The sequence below is a fragment of the Prinia subflava genome, chromosome 15 (genome assembly GCF_021018805.1).
Source record: "Prinia subflava isolate CZ2003 ecotype Zambia chromosome 15, Cam_Psub_1.2, whole genome shotgun sequence".
NCBI lineage: Eukaryota > Metazoa > Chordata > Aves > Passeriformes > Cisticolidae > Prinia > Prinia subflava.
In genome coordinates, this window is record NC_086261.1 from 17,701,793 (window position 1) to 17,719,536 (window position 17,744).

The 17,744-nt window shown below is 41.0% G+C and overlaps 1 protein-coding gene across 6 annotated transcripts in view; it reads right to left on the reverse strand.

The window, feature by feature from the left end:
- The window catches only part of RAB8B (RAB8B, member RAS oncogene family), a 29,551-nt gene extending 13,251 nt beyond the window's left edge, over positions 1 to 16,300 (reverse strand). For 3 of the 6 annotated variants that reach the window (XM_063412278.1, XM_063412279.1, XM_063412280.1), the window contains exon 1: positions 16,105 to 16,300. In XM_063412278.1, the coding sequence (XP_063268348.1) occupies positions 16,105 to 16,228 (124 nt within the window). In that variant the 5' untranslated portion in view covers positions 16,229 to 16,300. The remainder of the gene's footprint in view (positions 1 to 16,104) is intronic. The other 3 variants (XR_010082354.1, XM_063412276.1, XM_063412277.1) reach the window with 2 other exon arrangements.
- Positions 16,301 to 17,744: the final 1,444 nt, after the last annotated feature.

Here is a 17,744-nt window from a genome sequence, read left to right on the forward strand (position 1 = left end):
GTTCAGTTTCCTTTTGCAATTTGGTTAAGAGCAAACTTAGTCAAAAGAACTGTCCTGAAGATGCCATTTCTTCCACACACTTGGAAGTGCTGAGAATGCACAAAGGTTTTCAGCTGCGTCCAACACGGCAAAGATAAATTATCCTGCACAATGAAAGCAGGTCAAACTCACTACTAGTCAGTCAAGATCATTAGAGGAAGACTTGATCTCCAAATCCTTCCATTTTACATCAATAAGGTCACTAGTATGACTCTGTATTTCTCCTGAACATCTGACCAGGCCCTGCAGTTTAAGTCAATTCCCTGTTAGCTCTGGCTCAGTTAAAAATACACCCTGTGACCCCTTAGTTCCTTTTCAAAGCCAGCATCTACTTTCAAAAATTGATGTTTGATGCAGTCAAATCAGACACCACAGTAAATGGTAATACAACACAGGAGATATAAGATTCCTTTTTCAAGGAGTCAAGGATATAGGACTCCTTTTTCAAGAATACTCATTTGGGAGCAATTAAGATTTTCTAGGAACCTCCAAAAAGTATCAAGAAAACACTTCTCTCCTTTTCCCCTTTATATTTCCACATGGACCCATCAGTTCTCAGACTGACTTTGAAAATAAATTTCAGATTTTAAGATATCGGTTTTAAAAAAGATTGAAAAAATTAATTCAGAAGGGCTTAATAATGTTTTTTTAAGGTTTAAGGGGGTGAAATGGATTTCCAAAAAGACTAGCCTTAATCCTAACTACTTTAACTTTTGGATCTCTAAATCTGTATTACAACACAGGTCAAATTGAGACTGTTCATTACTACAGGACAGCCAGATTTTTCAATCCTGTGACAGTATCCCCTAAATTAATTGGTATAGAAAATAATGGCCCGCTTTTTCTTCACTGCATCTTAAATAGTTACTTGATATTTGGTTGTAGTTTGTAAAAGATGGGGATAAGTTGGAAGAAATTAAATAAATTTTTCTAAGACGCAATTTAACAGACAATTATCAAGAGTATCTTAACTGGAAAAATGCTGTTTCTAGCTTTAAGAATTCATCCATCCATTAAACAGGAAGCTGTGGGAGTTTTTATTACACCACAGCAGAAACTGAGTATGAAATATCAATGCTCATTAGCTATTTGAATGTCATTCTTCTCACATGCAATATTACTATTTAAATATACTGAAAATAACAAGTTTCAGCCATTTAATGTGCCATGAATACATAGTTCAGCTCTTTAGTTAGAATACAAATTATGAGCAAAAATATCACATCAGCATTTAAACAGCATACGAAATTAATTGCATTAATTTAAAATGCTATGATCACTAGTACAATTGCAATTTCACAATACTCACTGGTAGATTTACAGGAAAAAAGATACTTTCATTAATTCACACTCTTCTAAAAACTACATGAGAATTATATGCAAAAAAAATCAAAAAAAATCCCTATTCTTTGTAACATAAGTCTGCCAAGTGTTTCCATTTTACACTGGAGAGGATATCGCCTCCCTTGTTGTAAAGATTTCTCTCCTAACAAGGTGCAATCACAGATAATTGTATTCAGGTCTGCAAACAAATAACCTTTGCTCCGAATAGAATTTGTTTTGGCCTCAAAGGTCATAAAGCACAAATACGGATTTCTCTGGAAAGAGCATTTTATCGTGGCAACAGCAAACTAAATCAGTTTTAAAAGTTCATTTGTGTCTAGGCCTGAAGCTTTAGGTAACAACTATCAGAAAAACTAGATTGAGAGACTGCTGTGGTTTAAAGAGAATTCTGCCTGTACTGTGAACAGCTGAAGCCAGGACACATCAGTGACAGACTCCTGTAGGGGTGGCTTGCTGAGAACTCCTGACTGCAGCACAGGCCTCCCATGTGCACCAATCCAGGTCCTGCACAGACTGGTTTCTTGTGGTTACTCATTTCCCTCGCAGCACTGAAATGATTTATACAACCACTCCTTTGATGGCTTCTAAAAGTCAGGACCTGCACAAAATATATCTTCTCAGAACTTAAGATTTGTAGTATAAACTTCACCAAAATCCTCAAAGATTCATTTCAAAAGCTAAAGGAAGAAGATAAAGGGAAAGGCTGTAAGTACCTCTGCAACTGTAACTTTTTGGAGGTTAAAATGAACTAGAAACTGATGTTTCTTTTGTTCTTTCACTTCAGCATGAGGAAGTGGTGAGCTGCATTCAGAGCAAGCCTGGTGACATGTGCTGCCACTTCCGCCCCAGTGCTCTTGCATGGCTAAGCCCAAACCACAGGCTGGTTACAGCTACATGGAAATTACACCATGTAAAATACGCCAACAACTACAGCATTTCAACGCTAATTCTTGACAGAAGATTTCTGTTGTTAATCCATTCTTCTTTTGCACAGTCGTTCACTGGGATACAAAAGTCTGAAAAGTTACTTAGGCCAAATAAAGAGGAGTCATTTGTGAATTAAACTGATTGCAAAGGATCACACAGCTTGCACTTTTAAAATGCAATGTGAAATGCTGTTCTTCCAGTAGGGAGAAAAAGCAAAAACACGTGGATGTCCATCTGAAGTTAAGTTTTAAAAGCTTTTAGAAAACACCAGAGACCAGAAAAGACCCAGATTAATTCTTAAGAGTGCAAATGCTAACAGTGTAATTAACTGCTAAAGTGAAGTTGTCACATAAAAGTCTGACACACTGGTGCCCACCCAGCATGTCAGTAAATTAGATCAGAGCTATACAGAATCATTTATTGCAGGAATCACAAACCTGCACTCTGCAAGGATAGAACCCAGAATGTGCAATTTAAACTGCACATTAGTTAGGGCTATAATTGCTTGCATTTCCCCTGCAGCATGGGGTAAAAGTAGCCGAGGGCTTATTGTTCTTCAAAATCCTTGATGCCAGGGCTGCATCCTCTCTCCTCACTTTACTGGGAGTATTTGCTTCCATAGCTCCCAACAAAACTCTAAGAATACCCTGGGCAGCGTTGTCAGTGCCACACGAAGGCTCTCACAGAAAACCGTGGGAGCTCTGTGTTGCTGCATCTACCCCACACATTGCTCTGCAAAGTAATAAAATTCAGGGCCTGCCTGGTCAGTGACACACAGCCAAATGCTACGGGCCAGGGGGACTGGCCTCACCTGGCCTCTTCTGGTTTAAGCCAACAAGTTATGCCCATCCCATACCCCAAAGCTCTTCTGCCACTACCTCTTCCCCTTCTCCACTTCCCAGCTATGTTGCTTCTTATTCCAACACCCCTGGGCAGATTTTACCCATAATTAAGCTGCAATGCAATAATTTTAAAGAGACATTGTGAAACATTAGAAAGAGCTCACAATACTACAATAGAAAACATCCAGGACTGCCCAAGAGCACATATGGAGCAGTTCCTTTTCAAGCTCTAGTACCAGTGGTTTTCTACCATGACCCTTAACAAACCAGCCTGACGCAATTCCTACAGGAATGTAAGGACAAACTGAGCAGGGAGGCTGGAAAAGTTCATTTTGTTACTTTAGTTTTTAGAACAGTAGCTTACTCTCAGGACATCACTGTTACTCTTTTGTTCTCTCCCCACCCTGATTTTAACCCTGTAGCCCATCAGAGCCAGTATCTCAGGTTTTTCATGCTACAGTTATCTGTTCCAGCTAGGACTCCACTACAACTTTTCCCTACATAGTACCACTGCTTGGACAGATTGTCTTGTTTCTTCTTTTCAACAAAATTGCTGTTGCAGAAAATGCTACAGCACAAAGAAACCAAAGAAACCGAACTGAAGTATTCTGGTTGGAGCCAGTAAGCTGTTCCAACTGTACCAGAAAATAATTCCTGAAGGTAAAGGTTTCTTGGGACTTCAGTCTGCTCAGCAAAATGCTTCTGGAAGGGTCATGTTCTTGAATGTTTTCTACAAGCAGTAAAAGGTAGACAGAAAAGAAACTTATACAAATTAGTGTAAAAAAACCCAAAACACCCTGAAACAAAAAATCTTGCCATTGGTGGGCAAATATTGTAACTCCTAATCTTTACCTTTATTACCCAATTCCCCAGTATTTTAAGTTAATTTTTCAAGTGGCTCAACACTAGTTTGCAGCAGCAGGACCTTATGTGTGCAGCTGTAGCAAGAAATCAGACAGGAAATCAGCACCATTCAGGATGTAAATAAACATCAATCTCTGATAGCATACACTAGCCTGTATATCTAGCCCAGAAGAGTATTGCTCCATCTCTGACAAATCAATACTTTATTTATTTATTTAAGTATTCAATGTACTAACATTTTAACTTGTTTACCTTTTGGTTTTATTTAATATATAAGCCAAAGAAATGTTAAGAAGTCAGTGACATAAGAATTGGCAAAGAAGCTGTGAAAAAATTAATTCCAGATTAGCTTGCTAGAAAAAAATCTTATTTTAGTCCCATATATTAAAGAACATAAAAGATGCACCACAGTTTATTAAAACCAAAAGGGAACTGTTTTGTATGACCTGCATATAATAAAAGCCCCACCCTCTTAAAGAAGCTGTCTTCCTATTTATCTAAATCTTACCTTACTCCTTTGAAGTAAGAATAGAAAAATGAAATGGAAATAAACCACTTTTTTCAAATGAGATTCTGTGATAAGCAGAACTTTGTAGCACTCATCACCACTGGACGTAGACTCCAATAAAAAGGATGGGGGAAGGAGTCAAGGTACAAAGTCTCTTTACCCTTTTGAGCAAATCAGCATGGGAAAAATTGTAATGTATGCATTAAATTTCAAGCTAAGCTTGATCCAACTTTACAGCATTAGTCCTTTCTAGCCTACTTAGTTTATATGTGAGGTCATAGGGTTTTGATTTTTTTTTAATGGGCTCAGCTGGAAAAAGAGAACATCTTACAAATTCTTTACTGCAAGATATGTAATAGTTTCAAGATATACAAAAAGAAAGGAAAATGTTTTCTGCAGTCACTTGGGTTAAGTGAATTAAAAGCAACTTTGAACCAAGCAAGTAGATTTGTAACTTACCTTAAAAAAAAAAAAAAAAGGAAGTGAGAAGAGGCACATAACTGAAAATCAGTATGCTTCACCCTTTTTGAATCCTGAGAGAGAATTACTCAGAAAACATTTCTCTCTATAGGCTGTGCATCTTGTGAACAGCAAGCAGCTGAAGCTGCCCAGAAGAGCTGGAAGCAGCAGTGCTGCTGTGGCACAGCTGCTGCTGTCCTGCTCCTCCTCCCAAGGAGCCTGAGAGCAGCAGCACAGGCCTGGCACCCCTGAGACACAGCAGCTGCTTCAGCATCATCTGCTGCCAGCACATTTAGATCACACTCTGAGGGGCTGTGAGCACCGAGGGCCCTGTCACACACCTCTGCCACCAGCGGTGACACACACCAGATACCAGCACTGATCACACACAGGAACAGAGCTCAAGGGTTTCATCATCTTCCATGGACACACCTACACATCAGTACTCCAGAAACTTGTTCTTTTCATATCTATCCAAAAGCTAAGGGACATCAATTTGTTCCCACTGATTTTCCCCATAATCTTATTCAGAAATTATTCCTTTTTTGTTGTTGTTGTTGTTCTCAGCAGGAGGTATTGCAGGGTTTGGATTAAACACACTATTATTTATTTATGTGGTTTTCAAGAGAAAATTTTCTTGTGCTCCATCAGTACACTGTCTCAATCTACAAAGGAAGATAAATGAAGCTTCGGAAATTTGCTTTTAAATTAATCCTCCTAGAATAATTATAGTAAAAATAAAAATTGACGAAGTAGGAGTCAAGATTACTGCAAAAGGCAGGGTAGAGAACCCTTGCAACATACGAGTGTGTCATGCAGCTTCATACAAAAGAACAAAGTCTAATCATTTTGAACTTGAACGTTCAACTTTAGTCCCTTGTAACATCTGCAAAGAATTTTCAGATGATCTCAGCAATGTCTTGTATCAGTATGTAAATTAAAGAGGCAGTAGTCTTTTATTGCACCCATTCAAAATTACAGTAGACTAACCCGAAACACCGCACCAGAGTAAAGGTCAATATTTTTTCAGAAGTTGTAAAATGAATTATTTTAGAACTGAACACAAGTGCAACCACTTCTAGTTACTCTTCCACAATTTAAAGGGACAAACTGTATTCCATTCTTTCTGGGCAACCCACAAGAAGCCACAACACACTAGTAACCTCGAGTGGGCTGAATAGGCTCCTTCAGGTTAACTGGCCTTTCTTCATCTAACTCTTCACCCACACAAAGAACCCAACACACAATGAGGCACAGAGCAGTGTCCTGCACCTCAGAAATTATTAATACAGAAAGGCTCTGGAAGTTTAGACACTGGCAAAACAAATATATACCAACTGCTAAAGTAGGCAAGGCAATAAAGAATGGGGATGCCATGTGCCTGTGTAACATAAGGCACTTTCTTGCTCCTAAGGCCTTGAGACCAGTGACCAAGATCAGCTGGATGCTCAGGGTGCCAAGCAAACTGCCACCTCCTCCAGCACGTGTCCCCTCAGCCATGGCACAACTGCCACCCTAAGCTTCCTTTCCAAAGATAAGCTACTTTCTACTCAGAACAGAACAAGGGCTTCAGAATACAATTTATAATCAACAGAATTAGACCAACCTTTGAAACATCCATGTTTTTGAGAGCTCAACAGCCTACAGTGTGATCTGATTACCACACGAAGATCTGAATCCAGTGCTCTTCAGCCACTGGTTCACACCAGTGCTCCTGTGAGCTCTGCCACCACAACTGTGCACTGCAGTGCTTCAGTGTGGACACTGCAATGTCCTGACCGCTGAAACTCTCCTTTCAGGGGTTTGAATTCAATTCACAGATTGCCTTGAGCAACCTTTGAAATGCGTGATTTTAAACACCAAAAATACTCAATATAAAATTCAAGACTACAAAACAACATAACACTAGAAACTTAATACTACTTGACATGAGTGAAGTTATCAACTGTCACAAGAGTCCAACTTTAAAAGGTCTGAGTCCCTTCAGAATGTATTTTAGAGCTTACAATCTAGATATTATGAAAGTGCACAGAAATTAACTTATGGTCTACCTCTTACTCTATTTTGAATTTAAGATAAGTTACACTTGATAGTAACTCAGTTTTATCTAAAATAATTTTAAAATAGATTAAAATTGTACTATTGATACAGGCAGCAAAGTTTGTTTATTTTAAGGATTATTTATAGACTGCCAGTCTCTAAGAGGAATGCATTAACTTAGTTACTTAGAGAACATATTCCTTTCAAGCCAACATGCAACTGGAGAGCAGCAAACATTAAAACTGGCCAACAGACTTGAATTGAGGCTATAGTTTCACAGCTGAAACTGGGGCAGGCACTGCCTGGACCAGGTGTCACAACCAAATCCTCTTCTTTGAACTCACTCATCTGTGAGAGTTCCTAATTCAGCTTGAATCTGTAACAACAACTGATGGCACAACCTGAGAGCACAGGCACTCCCAGCCACATCTCTCCTCCTGTGAGCAGCAGGGCATTACAGGAGGCTGAACCAGGCATTAAATGGAAGCCCTAGTTAACAGAGACCCACGGGTCACCCACAATTAGCCTGCCAGCAGCTCCATGTGGATCCTGGAGCAGGCTATCACCCTGCCAGCTGCAGCTCCATGGCAGGGCAGGAATTGCTCCCTGTGTCACACTCCAGCCAGGGCCAGGTATGGGAGAAACAGCTGCAGTGACCTCCCAGGGACCCCATCCCACACTCACTCCACTTGTAATGCAGCTGTGGGAGACGTGCACATCTCTCATCTCTTGGAAGCTCTTCTTTCCCTCAGGTCTCCAGGATGTGCAGTGTACAGCTTTCCACAACATGAAAAAACCTCTGCCATGTGCTTTAATGGGTTAGAACACCAGATTCCCCATCAGGAAGGTGGCTTATAAATACAAAAATTTGATTCTTCTTTCAGTGCTTAATACAAGATGACATGTGATTGTCCTTATCAAAAGCATAAATTAATAGGTAAGACAAAAAAAAAAAAAAAAAAAAAAAAAAAAAAAAAAAAAAAAAAAAAAAAACAACCCACCACCACAACCACCACCCTGACCCCAAAGTGGAACCCCCAAGAAACAGGAAAAAATAATCCCAAATCTCTTCCCTGTAAATGATCTATGTTTAAAGGTGTAGAAAACATAGAAAATTATGTCTTTAACAAAAATTACTCAAATTGAATATTGCTATCAGGAAAAAGGCAAAAATAATTACTTGGTCCAAAGCTAGCATCTTAAGAATCCAAAATGGCTTATTAAAAAAGTCCTATGCAACCAATACTGCCTTGCCACCACAATTTAAATTTCATTGTTTATTATTCCTATCCCAAGCTTCAGCTGTGACAATAAGAACAGGCCAAAATTACTAGGATTGGTTTTGTTCCCTAATTTTTGGTCCTGGTAAATCTATACATCTGGCCAGTGAGAAATGGAGATGCCACTTCTTTAAAAAGCCTCTTAAAAGTTTCAGGGCTTTACATGAACTGGTTATTCAGAGTGAGGAAATAAAGATTTTGGGGGGCCAGAACATTGTTTGTTTAAAACAGAAGAGGTGCTACATGACAAGTGAGCACACTGAGTGTCCCAGGATTCACAAAGCAAAGCAACAACTGGCAAGTCCATGATCACTTACACACAACAAGCCCTCCCACAGTTCAAACAATGCACTTTGTACCTTCTGTTCCAGCCCTGCCTGCCACTGGCACCACACACAAACCCCATCAGCTGCAGATTTAACACAGGTATGGAAAAGAGGTGATGGACAGGAGATCACTGCTACAGCCCAACCACTCAGACTGCCAAACAATTCCTTGATAGCTTCAGGGATGCTACAAGAGCATCAGAGATAAAAACTAGTTACAATGGATAATGTTAGAGCATGTATAAATTACACATGACCACTGTAAAGACAGAAGTGATGAAATGTTTTATAGGAATGCACAAACACTCCACTCACTTCGGAGGGCACAGACCTGATTACACTGGAAGAAAAAGTAGAGAGAACATGGGTATTACCAGGAACATAAAAATGCAAAAAAAAAAGCACATATCAAAAATACCAGTAAGACAGCTCTTGGTTTTAACTGATACTCTGTCCAAAAGGATCCAAGAAGAGCAAAATGTCTCATCTAGCAAGAATTATCTTTTGTTAAAATAAATAATCTAATCTAGGAATTTCAGTTAGAGTCTGAAATATAGTTGTGTTAGAAGCAAGTGTAGAAAGTACCTAGTGAGGCAGCAAAATCAGCCCAAAAAAAGTCAAAGCAGAAGGCTTAGAATTACTGAAGTTAGTTTTATAGACAGCACTCTCAGCAGCCCCAAAACATCATTTTCATCATAAACCTATTTTTTAAATGGGGATAAGTAAGCATGGGAGGGTTTTGGTTTTTCTTTTGCTTGCTCATTTGGGAAGTTAAGGACATGAGAGAAGAAGGGCTGTTTTAACTCCTTACATGAATGACAAAACAGGCCTTTTTTTGAAAGGCTTTTACTACTTATACTAACAGGCACAGCCATCTAACTTATTCAGAAAAGTCATGCTTGTCTTTCTGGCACATAGCTGTTTCCTTCTCCTACATCATGCAAGGTTCTTTTAATGAATTCATTTTAATTAATTCTTTAATTTCTTCATCTGCTTTTCCTGCTTTGCATGTTTTCAGTACTCCTCTCTACATCACTTCTGCTAAGCCAGGAAAGTTCTCCCAGGCAGTTACTCTGACTGTATCTGCTTCCTCCTTTCCATACTTGGGTTGACACAGGTAGTCCATCTTTAATCCCAGAAGTCACACCATACAGACAAGATATTTTGATACAGTAAAGGAAAGCTATTGCTCTCTGGCAGGTGGAAGAAAGGAGGATTTTGTTGGGAGGTGTGGGGAGAGGGGAAGCAGTGTTCCCTGGCTGACAGACACTTCAGCTTTGCCCAAAAACTCAGCCAGTTTTTCCCAATCTCCAGATGTGGTACCAGACTCCTACTAGTGACCAGCCTGCTTGACTTCTTCTTTGATGTTGCCATACCTGTAAGAGGATGCCACTGACATTCAGCATCAGTTTTTTTTCCTCTGGTGCCCAAAGCAGAAGAGTCTGCATGATGGCAGCAAAATTAACACATCTGAAACTTGGTCAAGTGTTTGTTCTCCCTAGGAGAGAAGCTTTCTGACACATGCAGTACTTTACTTGCTTTTAACTACATATAATCTGATCAAAAATGTCATAGCTTACATTTAACAGGAAAGTTTACTATAAACCACAAGATTAAGATGCAATTACTGGTCAAAAAGCCTCTAAAAGGCACTAAATTACAACCCACTGCAACCTCTGTTGGGACAGGAAGTTACTGACCTAAATTTTGAATTGAAAGTCTGGCAATTAAAAGCTTCTGGATCAAGTTTTGGGTCCCACAATAGAAGACACAAAGCTTGAGAGAGGGTCCAAAGCAGGGCCACGAGGGTGGTGAGGTGTCTGCATGGGGAGCCTCATGTGGAACAGCCGAGGGGACTTGGTCTGTTCAGCCTGGAGTTAGACTGGAAGATCTTTGTGTGTCTGTTCCAACTCAGGATATCCTGAGTCTGATTCTAACTCTGTACAAAAGTCTGACACAGTTCAACTTTATTGATGTTTCTATTACTTCTGGTTTATCCATGTTAGAAAAGCATCAGAGCTATTTTATATATCTAGTTAGCCTGATGACTTGACATTTAAGCTACTATAATATTCAATTAAAAATAAAAAGCAATACTATATCCTTTGAATTATAACCACCTAACTTCTACCACAAAACATGAAATAAAGCATCATTATAAACACTGCATGTATTCTTATTATTATTATGAATTTCAGTTACATTCTGAAGTGAGACAGTCCAAGATGTATTTCTACTAAAAGAATGTCCTACTACAGAAGGATTAGGAAATCCATCCTAAAAAGTACATGAAAAATTCCTGAACAAAAGATGTGTCTTCAATACCTCTCTCAAAGTCTGTATCCATCAACCAAGACATTTTTTCCTACCCTTACTCAAAGTTAGTCTGTGTTCTTAACTTTGCATTCAAACCAAGTCACAAAAGCAGCTCGAAACTGCCCTCCTGTCACTCAAATAACCAGTAACACATAACCAAGACAGACCTCCATCTGCCAATTAGGAATATGCATCAACACTCAGACATCTGTCACACTGTTTCAGAGTAAAACACGCAACACAAAAGCTGCAGCAGCATTTTTAATAAAAACCGAACAATTTCAGTTCCATTGTTGGCTTGCTGAAAAATACAGTAATGTAATGCAACCTCACTAGCAGATGAAAATCAAAGTTAAGATGTCCTTTGCTACCAGCTAGGTGTTAGTATCAAATTTAAAGTTACAAGACACACAACCTTTAATGCTTTTAACCTGCAATACCTTCAGCTACAACTTCCTGTTCAACATCAGGATATCATCTTACTGACCACCCACCACCGACCTTGAAAATAGAATTGTTCTTCCACTTTTGTATTCACCTCCACAAAACTCTCTTCCCTTTTCCATGTAAACCCTGTCTTAAAGAGATACCCTAGTCCTACAAGCCTTGAACACACACTTCCACTCTGTAGATACGTGTAACAGTGGACCTGAGTGTGAGTGATCTCATCTCAGTCACTTCAAAGTCCAGATGACAATCTGTAGTAATGACCATTAATAAAGTACTCCTGACAATGCTTTCCTGCAGCTTCCCTGCCTTCCCTTCCCTGCTCATCTATCATTGATGTGTTTTCTTCTACAACTCTGACCATCTGGAGAAGCCCAAAAGAAATTGATTGAATAAGGATTGGAAATGCTGAAGCTTAATGGGAGGGTGGGTAACAAAAACCCAAACCCCAACAAAGCAACAACCAGTCCTACATCCATCATACAAGTAAGTGACCGTGAAGAAGAATAGAAATATTCAATGAGGCATCATTTCACTTGAATACACTAAAACAATTTCCATTACACATTACAGACGTGGAAATTTCACCGCAAAAGGGAAGCTGATAATTTTGCTTGACAAAGGATTTTCGGCAAAGTGTCCAAAGGTCAGCACACCCATGCTTGCCTGCCCGAGTAGTGTCCTATTTTGGAAGATGTAGACTAAGGAAAAGTTACTTCTGTAAAATCAACAAATGGTTTCAACTCTCAGATACAGTACTATCTCGTGAGCAACTTCCTGCCAAATGCTGATATCATCCTGGATTAAAAAAATAAATACGAAAATTTTGTTTCTGTCAGCAAGCCTTTGTACTAAATCAGAAATGGTATCAGCTACAAAGATTTGACTTTACTCTCACAGAAACGAGTTGATACAAAAAAGCTGAAAGGAATGCAAAAAATAAACCTTATTATTTCAAATGATAAGCCAAATCCAGTTTTACCAGACAGCACTACTTGAACAGCAAGTTAAGATACGTGGAAACTGCTAAATTAATGCTTCTGATTCTTGTGTATCACACTGAAACTACTAGCAAAATGCACATGAGATATTCCAAGATAAGTTTTGCTTTAGGAGTTGTTAAGTAGGAAAAAGAGCTGACTCAACCGCATTTTACTTTCCATGTAGAAGTGTGCAAAAGCAGAAGTTTCCACTCAGGAAGCAAACTAAACAACGCAATCTTACGTAACACAACCCTATTGTAAAAAAAGTTTTATCCCATGTTCACAGTGAAAAGCTGATCCTCACTAGGGACCACAACAGTATTTTGCCTTGCCAGCACTTTCAGAAATTCTAACAGAACTACAGAGCCCTGTATAAAAAATTAAAAGCTGCTGAAGGGCAAGGACCTGTCGCGTCTAAAGTTGCTTAAGGCAAATCTGTGCTTCCACAGAGTGAAAATATTTCACTTTGAATAACCCAAAGATCACTGGTTCACTTCTTAAAATGAGCAGCAAATTCTGCTGAAGGTATTAGTTATGCCAGGTAGTGAAGACAAAGACATGAAGGCTCTTGCATCAACAGTCACACAAAGAAAGAATAAAAGAAGTCTGATGAATTATAAATACATATGCATTGCACTTTTATCACATTTCTTGTGCAACTGTTGGCCACAGGACACCAGGCTGGAAATCCCTGCTGTCTGAAGCAGTACAACGTTGATTATGATTATGAGCATGACCAAAGTCTTGAGGAGAAAAGTCAAAGGAGCATTTCCCAACCTCTAAGCAATCCACATGGATGTTGTAGCCTTACAGGCACGTTTTGCATGACAGCAAAACAGAAGGGAATCTGCAAATACAACACAAGTATACCATGCACAATGACAAAGTAACTACAATTCATTACTGACTTATTTCTAGAATATGAGCATTGAGGAGAAGTAAAACAATTATTCCATAATAAAACAGTGCTTCCATATCTTCCTCGCACTTTGTTTTTTTCCTTTTGAGAAGTGTTTCCATTGCTTTGGTAACTGGAGTGCTGTAGTTTAACCCTGGTTAAACTACTAAAGAACAACAGGAGTGGGAAATTATAAGGAAGTTGTCTGGTACTTGGATATAATGAGGGCTCTTTCACCATGACAACAGAGATTGTTTAAACTTCTGGACCTAAAATCTAAGAAAAAAAGTTGAAACTGTCAAAAATTTAACCCCACCATAGTTAAAAAACCCCCAACCATCTAAATGATTCACCTCCTACACAAACAACATGTAAGTGCATAAGATTAAACAATAAAATTTGATGTTAACACATATATATCTCAAACATATACCTTAGACTTCTACAGTAAAACCAAGTCTGATCTTGTTAGCAGAGACACACCAGAGGGGAACTAAGGGTACATAATATTGCTAATTAAAATCACTGTTAATTGAAGACACATCATAATTACCATCCTACTGCAGAATCCACTTCATGGAGAACATACAAACCAAACAGCCTGGCAGCTCCTATCCAGGAAAACTCTGTGTACTCAGTGAGGAATGCTAATCTGGGGATCTTAAAACTTGACCTGGCAGGGCAGCCTGCTTGGGAAAAGGCTGCATCCCTGCGCCTCCCTCCACACCACGGTTAACTAAGACTTATCAGTCACAGAAAGAAAAGCAGGACTGTTAAAAATGGAATTATCCCAAGCTCATCAGATGGACCAGTTATGACGGTAAAATCAACTCGTATTGAGAACCACTAAAAGACAGAGAAAGAGCATGCAAGCACATCTTCAAGAACAGATTACAGCCACATGACAGACCTACCAGTAATACATGCAATATGTGAGGAAGACTGAAAAAGCTCCAAGTATTTTTATTCAAGCATAGGTCAGCACTTTTATGAACAGTTTCACTATTTCCTGCATTGTCAACCTTCCTGTTTGGAGGTTCTTTGCTAAAAAATAAAAAGGGACTGGAACTAAAAGAAGGAATAAAAAACTGTGAAATCACAACTATGGAATTAGAAGTACGCCTCCGTTATTAATAAGTTTCTTCCAGCTGACTCGTTTTGAAAATAAGGCCCTTGCACGAGCAAATATAAAGGAAGGAAATGAGAGCAAATCCTATATTTACTGAATAAGGTAAGAAAAAACAACAGCATATTTACAGTCGTCAAGACTTCAAAGTGAGTCAGTAAGGAAAAAAAAAATCTATCAAGGGGCTAAGCAGTTCAAGAAACATCAAGAAAATGGTTGGAAGACAGACACACCCATTTATGCTAGCTGTCTCTTTAGAAGTATAAAGAAGTAGCACAGTACCAAAGGAGGCTTTTTTTTAATGATACAGCATTCATTAATGTTTAGTAAGCCTTTTATCCTACCATAGCTACAGAATAATACCTGTTAAGGTAAAATGCTGCTCAGGCCTTAATCAGCTGGTGTTACTGATACAGCATTTTGAAAATGGTTGCAGAAAGAAAAGAAATCTGCCAGAAAAATGCAGAAAAACTGTTCTTAAAGCATTAGAAATGACACCACACCTAATTTAGTCAATCACATGTACCTAAATAAAGATTCTTCCTTGTGCACCAAGTTCTGCACAATAAAATGTCCGAAAAGGACAGGGCATTAGGGTAACATAAAACAAGTTACACGCTCTCTCGCCTTACCTTTAAAGCAGTTTCATTTCAAGAGTCTACTCATTCTCTAAGTGTTAGTTTTTTAAAGTCAGCGTTCGTTTTGCCCTCCTAAATACTGGTAACCTCCACAGCACTTTTCCCCTTCATCCCTAAACCGGTGTACTTCACTTTAAAAGTGACCTCAGCTACAAGTAGCTGAACACAGATCTCAAGTCCTGCCACACTGTAGTTTCAATTCTACTGTCTCAGTGAAGGCCTTGAAAGTTTTGCTTATGTTCATTTCAGCAGAGCATTTTAAAACTGACAAATCTTACAAAAATATGAGTCACAACAACCTGTTTTGATATATCACACCTCACTATCATTAAAGAAGGTTAGTGAAGCTTAGAAACAAACCCCAAACAACCAAATTTAGGACAACATTAAACTTTTGCGGAGGAGGTTCCTCCACCTAGTCACTAAGGGGCTTCTGTAATCGACTGAGGAGCTCGTACGAACTAAGCGTGAGTACACACATGCATTGGAAGTGCGGAGGGAAGAGCTGAGACCTGAAGCACCACCTGCCCAGAGCGTTCAGCCACTGTCACCGTGCAGCTCGGCACGAGCCACGGGCAGCTCCAGCAGCCCCTGCCCTCCACCACTTTCTGAAAATTGGCACCTAAACACGAGACGCCCCACAAGGGGAGAGCCCAAGAGCCGCCGTTCCGCCGGAGACCGGCAGCGCTGCGGGCTGCGATCGCCCCGGGCAGGGTCTGCGGGCTCGGCACAACAGCGGCGGCAGCGCGGCCCGGCCCGGCACAACTGTTGCTGCGGCCGGGCACGGCAGGCGCCGGGGCCGCTGCGGGAGCGCCTCGCACCCTGCGGGCCCCGCCAGGGCCGCGGCACCTTCCACGGCCGGACAATCCCTCCCGAGCGCCGCTGCGCTGCGCTCCCGCTGCCCCCGGCCCCTGGCCCCGCACGGGGCCCGACCGCGGCCCCGGCCCCGGGCGGCGAGACGGGCGGTGCCCCCCGCCTTCCCTCCCTCCCTCCCTCCCCGCTCGGCCCCGGGCAGGACCCCTCTCCCGCCGGGATGGCGGCGCCCGGCCGTGGGCGCGGCCCCTCACCGATGGTGGAGATGAAGGTGGTGTTGAAGGCGTCCTCGCTGAAGCGGAAGAGCAGGCAGGTCTTGCCCACGCCCGAGTCCCCGATCAGCAGCAGCTTGAACAGATAGTCGTAAGTCTTCGCCATCTTCGCCTGGGCTCGGCTCGCCGCCGCAGCAGGAGGGGGCGAACGCGGGACGGAAGGAGGGCGGGCCTCGGGCGGGAGGGCCGGGCGGCGAAGGGAAGGGACGGCAGGGGAAGGAGGGCGGGCCTCGGGCGGGAGGGCCGGGCGGCGAAGGGAAGGGACGGCAGGGGAAGGAGGGCGGGCCTCGGGCGGGAGGGCCGGGCGGCGAAGGGAAGGGACGGCAGGGGAAGGAGGGCGGGCGGAGGCGGCGCCGCGGGCGCGTCACGGCACCGGAACCGCCGGGCCCGACGGGGGCTGTGGTTCCCTCACGGGCTGCGGGGGCAGCGCGGCCCACGGGGCTCGGTTCTCTCCGGGGCCTAGCAGGAGCTGTACGAAGAGTCATGCAGTCATGTAGTCAAGTGGCGCGCTAAATAATGGCATAATACTCTCAGGCTACCCGTAAGTGAGTCTAAAGTGGGACCTCAGAAGTTTACGTGTTGCCCTGGGCTTGTCAACTCAGAAAGAAACTTGTGCACATAGCACAAAAATTATTTCCACGCTGTCTCACGTAGCACTGGAGACGGGGGTAGTCTACAATAAGATATCTACTCTAGAACAGTTCAAATGCTTTCCCCCATCTCTTTTTCCACTAATAATCTCTTGGTGTGAGGCAGCCTCATTATGTATTTATTATAGTGTGTTCCCCACAGGATATCACAAGGCACTATAAAAATAAATAGCACTACTGAAACACTTCAAAATGACAACAAGGACTTACTGCTTTAATTTAATTTAAAAATTGTAGCCTTCAGACAAGATATAAATGGAACTCTCTAGCACTACAAATCACTAGACCAGTTCTGAGTTCCCTCTTAGCAAAAACGAAGATTTCCCCAAATCATTCATTAAGGTTTCTGTTAGTTATAACGCAGCCTACTATAAAAAGTCCTGTCTCACTTTTGGTGTTTTGGGGTTTTTTGGTTTGTTTTTTGGTTGGTTGGTTGGGTTTTTTTGTATGTGTGTTAACTTGGCAAATATTTATGCTGAGTTCTACAGAGAATCAAACAAAATTACTTTTGAATATAATATTTTGAATATTATTTTGAATATATTCCCTCTTTCATGGTTGGCCTCCTGCAAGCACACAAGGAATCACCTCATGACGTTAAACAACAATTTGATGGGGTGAAATAGGACTAAGCTAGTCTAATGCCTGGCTACTGCTGTATTTGTGCACTGAGGAATCACTCCAAAGAAATACCTTCAGCCATTATATACCTTGAAAAAGCAAAAGGTATTCTGCTCCTAGTTATTAATGATCCAATTTTTTTCCTGTTAAGGGTCTCAGTTTGGTGGTATTCCCAGCTGATACGTTGTTTGTGGTAGCTAATTATGAAAAATCCATTGACAGATGTGATGTAAAACCCTGTACAAGGTGGATTCGGTATGAGCTTGTCACGAGCTAATCTAACTTCCAGTTAATCAGATCAAAATCTAATTTTATATCTATACATTTATGTGCTTCATCGTAATTCAAGTG